Genomic DNA, 11,436 nt, shown 5'->3' on the forward strand with positions numbered 1-11,436 from the left:
TAGTATGTGTGTAGCGCTGCTACAGGCTTTCGGAAGCAACGAGTTTGGAAACTCGGACAAGAAATTTTCGTCGCGTTTGCGCGCACAGTTCCACCGATATGGGTTGAGTAACGGGTTGCTGTATTATAGCACCAATTCAACGAATAGACCACGAATTGTGGCTCCTCGTGATGAGAATTTACCATACCGTATCCTCGATGGGGCTCACGAAACCCAACGTAGTGGCCGATTCGGTCGTGAAAAGACGTACATCTCGGTGAGCTGCCAATATTGGTGGCTCAAGCTGTTCAAGTGGACGAGCATATATGTGTGCACGTGTAAGACGTGTCAAAGGGTGAAAACCTCTCCGAATGCGGCGGCGCCGCTGGTCAGTTTTTACCGGTACCCTTCAGGGGTTGGCAGTCCATGAGTATAGACTTTGTGTTTGGCCTGCCGAAGGACTCGGCAGGCAACACGGTTGTAGTGGTCTCTGTGGGCTGGTTGATCAAGATGACTCATGTTGCGGCAGTGCCGAACACCATCGACGGCGTGGGTACAGCGACGCTGTTTGTCGATCGTCTCTTTCGACAACATGAACTCCCGGAGTCAATAGTCTCTGTAGAGACCCGCGCTTCACTGGGAAGCTCTAGTCTACAATATTTGGGGTGCTGGGCACCTAGTTGACTATGTCAACATCGCGGTGTTGAAGACATCCTTCGCAGCGCCTGCGCAGAGACGCCGAAGCGCTGGAACGCTATGTTGTCACTCGTAGTGTTTGCTTTGAGCAATGCAGTGCATCTATCAACCAGATATACGCGAACGAGCTTATCAATCCTCGCGTCCCGCTGAAGCCGCCATCCCATGGATCAGGGCTAGATGGGGAGGAATAACCGAACGGCTAGCTGATGTCAGCCCCTCATCGTGCGTAAAAAGTCGGAGTTTTTCCTTCTAACAGAATGAGGTTTACGACACGTTCGCGATGCGATGGCTGAAAGACAAGACATGCAGAAGGAATAGGGAGACGGAAGAAGAAATGTTAAATACATTGAGGTCGGAGACCTGATTTATTGAATGTTAAAAACCTTCCTACACATGCAGTTTCTGCTGTAGAAGCTCCGTCTACAGTATATTGAACTTTGAAAGGTCATAATATTTACCCTTTTCAACCTGCTTTAATTGCTGCTATTGGTGTCGTATGCTTTAAATTAGTTAAAGGCAATGTGATAGTTATGATCACAGAGTGAACATTATAACCGCATTCGTGATGAGCGATGCAGCATCAGGGCGAATCAACGCTCTTGTGCTCAAGCTTCGCCACCCTTTGACTCGAATTCGACATCGAGCATTGCACACTTTACTCTTTAAGCTTCGAGAGCATCTAATACACTACAAGGAACTGGAGCCACTGCACTGTACACTTGTGCCTGCTTTGCTAGCCTGTCTGGAGCCGCCGATGGGAGTGGAGACGCTGCATGTGCTACAATTACTGGTACAAAACCATTCGGAAGCATTTTTGGCTAGTTTACAGCACCATGGAGCAGCAGAGAAACTCCAACGAGCTGCTAATGCTAATCCCGAGCTTCAGACGAGCTTCGATCAGGTCAACAATCAATAATTGAATATCTTCACTCTGGTGCAACGTTTGATAATAATGGAACGTTCCTGTACTATTTTGTGCAGCTCTTAAAGCAAATTTACACGACAAAATTGGTGGAAGTAGATTGCAAGTCCAAGAAGCAGACAGGAAACCCAAAGGAAAACCTTCAGCCAAAGGCTGAACCAAAAATAGTCAGTAAAATGCTGACAAATCGACGATTAGCACCTAAAGTTGACGAGTTGGAAGCTTCTGGCTGGCGATTCGCTCAGGTTACGCTAGTGTCGGCGGATGATCAGTATTTGTTCGAGTTTGAGGTGAAACTTCAGCTAAGAACCGAGACTCGGGATATTGTGGCAGCTTGTGCGATATTTCGGAACGATATTTTGAGAAATTTTCCAGCTGAACTTTTCTTGCAGCGTCCATTGATACTGCAATATTTATTACATTTATTGCAGCAGCCACTTTTGCCCGAGATGCCGAGAATGATAAATGAAGAAAGCTCAGACATTTTGATGGAAAAAGCGATGGAAATATCTTTGGGTGTAAATTATTTTGATGAATTAGGCAGCGCAACTTATTCAAGCAAGCGTGGACATGTTTGTGGTGCAATAGTGATGGCAAGTCTTAAAGCAATCGAGTCGTTTTTGTATGCGCTAAGACTCTCACGAAGGGTAAGTCTAGATCCAACTTATGTGGTGCACAAGTCTCGTGCGCTAGTGGAGTCATCTGATTCGTACGAAACACTTCGCGTGTTGTATCCACGTGCAAGGGTGGAGGTTGGAGAAGACGTGCTTAGTATTTCCGAACGAAGGACTGACAGCCATCTAGAGCAATTTTCATTCAGTGGAGCCATATACAAGCTTTTTGTCTGCATTTTGCCGTTATTGCGATCGGCTAGACATCCTCGACTGCATTTGCTAAATCTTCTTATTTCGGCACTTCCTGATCTTCCAGAACAGAGCCGTACAGATCCTACGATTACGAGCGTTCAGCAACTGGATAAATTGCGGCTCGAGCGTATTTTTGATATAATCTGTGGGATCTGTAGACCCTTCCAAGCAAGCCAATTAGGTCATTCAGTGATAAACAGCGATCTTGAGCTAACGCATTCGATGACATGGAAATTTGTAGAACTTGTTATTAGGCTATTACGTTTGTATTCGGCGCATCACTTTTTGGTGGTGGATGTTAAATCTGAAAGTAATGAAGGGCGCTGTAGCACGAAAAGTGACAAAATTATTGTTCCACGACAGCTGTGGGAATCGGTCAAAACATGGATAGCTAATCCAGTATTTTCAAGCTTATTTGCTAAAAAGTGGGATAAAGACTCGATCATTCAAGATTTCTCACAGATCGACGCCACAATTTATGCTTTCGTTCAGTTAAAGCAATCTTCGAGGCAAGATGCAAAGCAAATTCTTGATTTCGTTGAATTTGCTAAAGAACACCGTGAAACAGATTTTGAGTTGAAGGAGAAACCAGACTTCTTAACTATTGATGTTGCGCGAAAAGCTCTTCAGGCTAGAACAGCCTTCGGTGAATCGAACGTCAAGGCAATTGCAGACGCTGCACTTCTGACAATTCGATCTGTCATGACGGCAGAAGCCGGAAATGACGACAGGAGGCCAACAGATAATGACCTGGAAAATATTCAGTTCATTCTTTGTGATCTGCTGAGTGGACTGGGTCAGATGACGACGTCTACGTCAAATGAAGCAATTGTATATTACTTCTTTCACGGATTTTCTGAATTGACTGACAGCCTATACAATGAAAATTCGCAAGGATTGAGCGATTACCGGCATCAGTGCTTTGTAAAAATTTTAGCTGAACCAAAGTTCTTGACGTTGTTGCTACTGATATTAGCTACACACAATGACGCAAATGATCAAGTAAATAACGCGGCACTTTGGGCAACTTTCCGTACAGCTTTGCATCAGCTAACAGGCGATAAGGTGGCACTCTTTGAACCGGTAATTCCATTGATTCAGCACTTTGCATACATCGAATCATCCGAAATGTCATCACAAGATCAACATCAAACTCAATCTAAATTAGCAGAAATTTTGATTGAATTGGAATCTATTGTACCTGACCATACGAGATACCTCTCGATCTGCCGTTGTTTGCTTCATAAGTCATCATACATTCGTAAGGCCGCTGCGTCAGGAATTCTTCGCATATTGTCTCGGACGTGCTCGACTAGTGCTGACTGGATCTCGAAACATAGAGAAGTCCTACAAGACCCATTTGGGGGACCTTACTCTAATGATGGCGAAAATGTGAACCTGGAAGTAACACTGATGGAGACGCCGTTGCCAGTTAGTCAGACAAAAGCATATACCCCGAATGAAAACGAGTTATCGGCACAGCTAAGCAAGTTGTCTCACCTGTACAAAGTAATTTCTGGAACTTCTTCAACCTTACAAGGCATGCGAGTAGCGGCACTTAAAGAGTTAGTGGTGGTGTTTGAAAATGCGTCAGCTGAGACGTTCACGTTGTTTGAAGAGCTTGCCAGATTCTCGGACCTTACTAAAATAATTCATGCAAGCCTCCGAACGGAAGCCGGTCAGATTAACTCCCCATTGGTTTATCAATCGCTTCTATTGCTTCGAACTCTATTATTTCGCAGCCGAATGCTGCGTTCTGCTGTGCAACATACAAGTGATATGGTGGAGTTATATTTTCTATTAATCTTTCATCCATTGAGCTCAATTCGGGCCCAAATGTACTATATTATACTTCTATTGACGTGCTCTGCCGAGAATTTTATCCCTCACAAAGCACAAATGGAATATCTGAAAAATGATGACGGCTCAGAAATTATAAACGCAAGAATTCCCGATATGCTTAAATCGACTTTTGGCTTGTATTCAAATCGCTGGGCGCGATGTTTCGTTGTTACCCTTTCGCTACAACAACATCTGCAAGCTACTTTTAAGCAACTGACCACGCAATCGAATGTGTTATGGTTACAGGAAATCCAGTCGATTGTTTGTCAGAAATCTAGTGGCTGTTGCACAGACGAAATGGGGCTCAGGGGAAGCGATCACCTTGCTTCGGCTTTAAGTGCAGAATACGCCTTCATAGCTCGCAGACTTCGAGAGGCACCCTCGCACGGAAAGTGCTTGAACGCACTATATCATTTGATGATGATATGTAAAGCGTGGTGTGTTGGACGCGAACATTTTGTGAACGAATGGGAGGCCGATTTTGAACGTTATGTCACCAAGCCTCCGAAAAGTGATCGAGACGAAGTAATTTTAGGGTCGCTTGTCAGCACTCTTAGCATTGTTTTCAGTGCAATGACTAGAGAAGAACAGCTACGAGCTCTTGTCGTCGTGAAGCGCAAATTTCTTCCTCTTCTTAAAATATCGAAAAGCGCGATATTTCCTCTCCAGATGGCGCGTTTATTGCTTAATGTGAGTACATCAAAGGTGAAAGACTTGTTTTTGTCACTCGCTGCTGATACTGATATCATCTCGACAATCTGCACGAAATATTCAGCAGCTTATGCGATTGAATCGGTTCTCCACAGTTTGATGCTAGAAGTTCTGCTTCAATTCGCCCAAGGCGTGGGCGAAAATGCAACTTCTCGTCTATCCAAGCCTTCCCGCGATAAAATTTGCAAGCGACTTGTCGAGATGATCGCACCATTGCTTACGGTTGTATGTCGCCACCGCATACCAGGCTCATTTATGAAACGGGACGTCTTTATTGCTGCATCTCAATGCATGATCGCCATTTTACAGACGCTCCCGAGTGCGTCTCTTACGTCCAGCAACAGTACTCTGCAGCATACAGATAGCAGTATTCTTCTCGATGGTAGCTGGGCGTCTCGATTTCTGTTTGACCACGTCTCACCGATTCGTGAGCTTGGCTATCGTGTCATCGAACAAAATGCAGCTATAAATCCTCCATCATTACAACTTGTGGAAATGGCTGCTGAAATATCGACGGATAAGACCGAATCGGATGCTGTACGTGCAGCAGCATGTTCGGCTACAATGCAAAATATACTCCAGTTTCACGAGCGCACTAAAGAACAACAAGCTGCGCTGTCAACGATTTTTCATGGTAATACATTCGCAGGAAAAGTGGTGCGCATTCTTTTCAGCATCTTGAAAAGCAACAAATTACTTGTTCATACTGCAAGCGCATTTCTGCGATTAATTCGAGTAACATTTGTACAAAACGACACTATAGCATCGCGTTTTGGGGATATGCAGAAAGAGCTGGAGAAAGCTCAAGAGGACTATGATATCTACCCGCTCTTAATTCAGGTGAGAGCACAATATTTACATTTCCGGTAAAGTCACTGATGTTTAGAGTTTGCACAGGCTCTATCCGTTCGAGAATGGAAGCTCAAATGTTATCGCTATTGCTCGAGCTGTATGCTCTTATCGCATTGCGATGACATTGCATGGAGACACTCGCTGCTTCCGGCTATTTTAGAAACAATAAATGAACTTCTTAATCTCCTACAGACAATTTGCCGCAGGAATGAGTTTGATCAAGTGGCGTTCTTCCTCTTGGTAATCTAGTCACTTTTTGCCGTTGAGCCCTAAACGTGCCTAACTTTTTTTTGATCATTTCTTTGTCCTGTTGGCATAGCATACAACTTTGCAGTACCAAGTTATGGAACTTGTCAAAGAGATTTATGATTTGATGGACGACATACACTTAGAAAACAAGTATTATGAGGTTCTTGATCTATCCGCAAGCACCCTTAGCATTTTGGCAATGCAGACTTTTGATCAGAAAAATATCAGAGATTTTTTATCATCGACAGCATCGGATATAGGGGCGAATTTTATACTCACGGTGGCAAAGCTGCTAGAACCTCAGCACCCGATTAAATTTCGAGTGTCATTCTGTCGAGCTGTGGCTGCGGTTCGTGTAATGCAGATGTCGTTACCTTTATTTGCTGACCAACCATCTATACTTTCGTTTAGGTGTCTCTTCTGATACCTGGATCGTATCAGGCTATAGATGCCGCTGTAATTAAGTCACTGTGCTCCAATTTGTTTGAACTCTACCAAGAGCTGGCTCAGCTCAGACTGGCTGATACAAAGTCTGCATCTGAAGCTAAAGATCGCGCTTCTTCATTGGCTTCTATTCGACGTGTAGCATGTGCACTACAAGTTTTACTTGAATCGAGGCAACCCTCTCTTCGCCCACTTGTTCACATTAAGCGTGGAGTGCCTTTTGCAATGACGAGTATCAAGGAATTGTTTACTGCGATACGCATAGCTGGTGGACTTAGCGGCAGCCGAAATAGGAGTTCAAATGATGTCAGTGCGAGTTCACGGGATGCATACGTGCTAGATCTCTTTAGCTGCATCCAGACACATATGGAAATCTTGACTTCTATTATCGGAGGCGACGAGGACAACCAGCAACTAGTAAAGGTACGTAAAATGCTACCACATGAGATAATTCTAAAGTATTCGTGTTGATGTCTTCATGCTGGTTAAAGGACGAGGGTCTTCTCCATGTCATTCTAACGAATTGGAACATGATGAAGACGGCTCATATGCGCGGGTCCGAATTAATGATACGCACTCTGTATCTTCTGGCAAATTATATTTATGGGAATGACAAAGCGAAGAAATCGCTGCTAACGTTTCTGACGCCTGGTACTGGAAAAGGAGACACTTCCACGTCCCTGGTTTCACTGTTGCTGGATCTGGCGAACTTTCGAGGTGAGATGACAGCATTCAACACCCAAGGGAATTTCGGTAAAACCATTCCATCCGAAGCGGATATGGCACTGAGCAACGCTGCATGTCAAGTGCTTAAAGCTGCTCTACTAAATTCAGACTGTATGTTAAATTCTGTCAAGACGGGGTCGATTCCAAAGTTGGTTAGCTCGCTTCAAGATCGTTTGAGGTACGTTCGACAAACCAGCAAAATGAACTACATAGAAAATGAAAACCTTGGCAACATGCTAAGCGTACTTAGCAGCATCGCTTGCTCCGAAGAAGGGGCGCGTTACTTGTACACGAGCGTGGGAACTGTGCTTTCCTTTGTGTTTGACGATGTATTTCATCTGTCCGATCAAAACATTCGGCATCACGGGTGCTTATTCGTGCGAAATTTGTCCCTCTCTCAAGCGGCCAAGAACCACTTCGCTTTCTGGGAAGAACTACTGGATCCGATGGTTGATCTCTGCGTTCGTGCCAGTGGTGAAACGCCCAGAGACCTGATTTGTTTGGATTACATATCAGTGGCTCTCTGGTCGCTTGTATACGACAATCAGAAAGCGCGTGCTTTGTTGCTGTCGAAACCTGCAACGTTACGAAGCTTGAAACAAGTGCTAAGCTCCCAATCGTCTGGTACGTGAATCTTTTTCGTGACCGAGTGCTAACAAACTGAACTCCTTTTTTGATTACACTGTTTCCTTAGACGACATCGGGAAAAACTTACAGCGCGTTTTGATGCTCGTCGAAGCTTAGAATTTACATGGTGATGATGATATTCACCTATTTTTTACATATTTATCAGTTTTTTCAACACTTTTAGAGCTACAATCGACGATGACAGCACCCACACCAAATTACATCTTGCATTTCGGGCGGCTTCGGATTCCGTCAACATTTAAAGCGAGCTTTTTTTCAGGATGTATCAAAGTCTTCGCTTCTTCGCTGCTCCCAATTTTTCATTTCTTGACAAACTGATCACTTCGACGCAAACATGTGCCGTTTCTCCTAGACTCGCGACCGCTTTCACCGAATGTGAGCTTACATCATTCGCAAGCCAAATGTTTTTCTTCTCAACATTCGTACGTTAATGTCAGTGGTGCTGGTCAAAGTTTCACACACTGCTGATCCTTACGTACTGAGTAGACGTCACCTTTTCCATCTTTGTTGTAGACGGCGTATCAATTGCAGTCAAACCGCACACCATTGCACCGGCAAAATGCTGGTAATCAATGCTGATAATGTAAGAATCACTATCATCACGCCGACACAAACCTAACTTTTCAGCATCGTCACTGTCAGTCTTCGCTCGTGACGGTTGCAAGCTCTGATGTTTTGATCGCACTAAATTTGGGTAGCTACTGGCAAACACCTCGATGGACAACTGTTCATTAGTCCTTAATGTTGATGCATCGGCTTTTTCATTACTAACGTCTTTTTCAATCCTTCAATCGTAGGTAGTATAAGCCTACTCACGCACATATTGACGCACACTCTTTTGTTACCTCTTGCTGACGGGCTCCTCCAGCTTTTGTTTGCCAACTTACGCTTACGCACTAATGGGAACAAAGGATACCGTTCACCATGACGCACGTAAAATACCAGCACTTCTAGAAGTACATTGGTCCACTTTCCGCTCAGCATGATGTTTTTGCTGTCTTTGAACGTGAATTTCGTCATCTCGCTTCCAAGAAGAAATCGCAGCACTCCTCTATACATTGATTCTCTAAATGTTTTCGCTTCTAGCTTCGAATTTTAGCAGCGCCAGAATTTGATCCTTCCGACTTCCCGATTCTTCTCCCAGACGTGCTTGATCGAATAAAAAATCGATGTGAGGTTTGTCTACCTATGATTCATAGGAAACCATTGTACAAATGGATACGTTGTCGCATGGTACCGTGGTTATGACCCATGTCATTTCATTCGGCGGATGTAAGTGCCAAGTCAAAGGCAGCGAAGCATTTTAACTTTCTCGAAAAATAAAAGAAGACTAGTGCTTCAGCTTAATTTCAGGATGGCCAGATCGATCGAGCATTCAGATTGCACGACGAGTGCACAGGACGACTGCATGTACCCAGAGAGACGACGACTGGCGCTCGCCGTTAGCGCTGGACCAGAAAATGAGGTTTTGTACTTATACCACAAGCAACATCTACGCCATTCACCATATATTTTCCGGAAACATGCACCTCTGATGAAGGTGATGTCACGTCGGCTGCATATCGTATATGGCATATCAGCGCCCGAGATCACGCTCTCGACTACGAATGACAAATATCACAGTATCATTATGCATTTCCGTGTTGTCATATTGTGTGGGCTGGCCGGACACCGAGTGGTCTGCAGCTTCCGCCGTCGATGAAGCTGAGACCTGGTTGATGCTGGTGTTTGATGTCGGCAATTCGACAGTGTTGATTGTCAATCCCGAGGTCGATGCTGCATCATCTAGCGTTCCAGGGGCGGCCACGGTTTTGCCAGGTGGCTGTGATGATTGATTCTACACCAAGTGACCACTCTAGTTGTCCGTTCTAATGTTGTTGTCATTCGGTGGCGGACGGAAGCTCATCGCTATCAGTGATTGAAGGTTGTGTGCGCACTTCCAGGCGCCCTCATGGTTGGTGCAAAAGATGCCAACTGGACAGACGTGACAGTGATGGGGACTTGCGTGGTAGCCGATAAGCTCGGAAGTTTAACTCATGAAGAAATCAACAACTTGACCAGGGTTTTTCGTGATTCGAGATGACAATAACTCGATCAGTATTAAGTTTCTTTGTCGCTCATTTCCACTACTTTTAAGAAGCAGCATCCAGCTTCACTACAATACATTTGCAACAGGAGAGCTATTGATTTTATCTCACTCAGTGTAAAAAGCATTTTATGATTTCGAAGTTCTGTTTTGATCACAAGAAACGCTTGAGGTAAGATTCTAAAGTCAAGATATACTCAATTCTTGTATTTCAATTTGCAAATGCAGCTTTTGAAGCAAGTCAAGTCGTCATTAAGCGGTACTCACATGAGAGTGTCACCACGTAAAGCAACATGAAATTTAGCATTTTCTTGCCACCTTGCGCTAGCGACAGTCACAAAGTGCCCGTTCTCTTCTACCTGGCAGGACTCACATGCACCGACGAGGTACGGCACCTGAAGCACAAAGGTGGCAGCCAGTCGAGGTATTGCCACTATGACAACAGACACAAGTCCACGTGACGTGAGCATTCCATGCTCGTGATAGGCTTTTGTCTGCTTGAGAAAAATGTTTGAGATCTCACGCATGAATTACCTTCTGCTGAGATGCACATACCGGGACATTGAAACCATAAACACTGTAGACCAAAGCAATTGGTGGTCGTTCGAAGGGTTTTACAAGATCGAAAACTGAGTCTTTCGCATAAAACTTTGCACGCATTGATTCCAATTGTGCAAAGATTGAAACGTGAGCTGCTATTTCGTGATAAAAAATCACTCGAGGCTATTTCAGCGCTGGTGTAATTGCAGATCCGTTCCAACTCATTTTTAAAAGTATCTTCTGTTGAAAGCGAACTATGACAAGAACAACGTTGTTTTTGGCTGAAGAACTTGGCGTCGAACCTACGAGAGCAAGTCAACAACGAGATTGTAAGTACACTTAACAATAAGCTATGATATTTTAACACACCATTGATGTTTGCCTTAATGATTCTTTCTTTTCGTTTATTGCATGTTATCAGCATTAATCCGCTTGCTCATCGTATATCCGACCAAGCATCGGGTCACGATTAGCGCAGGCAGCACCTTTTTTTATCTCATGCAAGTGAATCGAATCGAAATTTGTTGTACTGGCACTTGATAAGAGCATATAGCGTCAGGAGACCACGACGTAATCTGAGCATGTTATTGTTATATTGCAATAATTGCTAAAAAACATGAATGAGCCACATTAAATACGAGTGCTCAAGTCTCAGGTGAATACTTGGCGGTTGATTATTGGCTGGATGAATGCTTAAAGTTTTCTATACAAAGATATGAAACGCGATCCTAAATCAATCAACTGGCTGAGAATCCATCAGCTAAATTAGCTTGGAGTTTTGTCATTTTGTAATCATCAACCTCTGGGGAAGACAGTGAAGATTTTCTGTGCGATCTTTGAAGCGTGTTGTCGGTGCGAGCGGATGTGAGCGA

The 11,436-nt window shown here is 44.2% G+C and overlaps 3 protein-coding genes across 3 annotated transcripts; 1 reads left to right on the top strand and 2 right to left on the bottom strand.

The window, feature by feature from the left end:
• Positions 1–1,243: 1,243 nt before the first annotated feature.
• Positions 1,244–8,034, top strand: PHALS_14054 (Armadillo-type fold; the record flags this gene model as incomplete). The annotated part of the gene is made up of 8 exons (XM_024729788.1): positions 1,244–1,579; positions 1,660–5,859; positions 5,917–6,111; positions 6,191–6,469; positions 6,532–6,987; positions 7,056–7,468; positions 7,544–7,914; positions 7,985–8,034. The coding sequence occupies 8 exons, from the start codon at positions 1,244–1,246 to the stop codon at positions 8,032–8,034; spliced, it is 6,300 nt and encodes a 2,099-aa protein (XP_024580131.1).
• A 358-nt stretch (positions 8,035–8,392) lies between these two features.
• PHALS_14055 (uncharacterized protein) lies at positions 8,393–8,958 on the bottom strand (the record flags this gene model as incomplete). Its single annotated transcript, XM_024729789.1, has 2 exons — positions 8,393–8,705; positions 8,771–8,958. The coding sequence occupies 2 exons, from the start codon at positions 8,956–8,958 to the stop codon at positions 8,393–8,395; spliced, it is 501 nt and encodes a 166-aa protein (XP_024580132.1).
• Positions 8,959–10,287: 1,329 nt separating this feature from the next.
• On the bottom strand, positions 10,288–10,988 carry PHALS_14056 (uncharacterized protein; the record flags this gene model as incomplete). Its single annotated transcript, XM_024729790.1, has 4 exons — positions 10,288–10,518; positions 10,580–10,716; positions 10,786–10,866; positions 10,934–10,988. 4 exons carry the CDS (start codon positions 10,986–10,988, stop codon positions 10,288–10,290), a joined length of 504 nt encoding a protein of 167 aa, XP_024580133.1.
• Between the last annotated feature and the right edge of the window lie 448 nt (positions 10,989–11,436).

Source organism: Plasmopara halstedii (assembly GCF_900000015.1).
Source record: "Plasmopara halstedii genome assembly, contig: Scaffold_816, whole genome shotgun sequence".
Classification (NCBI taxonomy): domain Eukaryota; phylum Oomycota; class Peronosporomycetes; order Peronosporales; family Peronosporaceae; genus Plasmopara; species Plasmopara halstedii.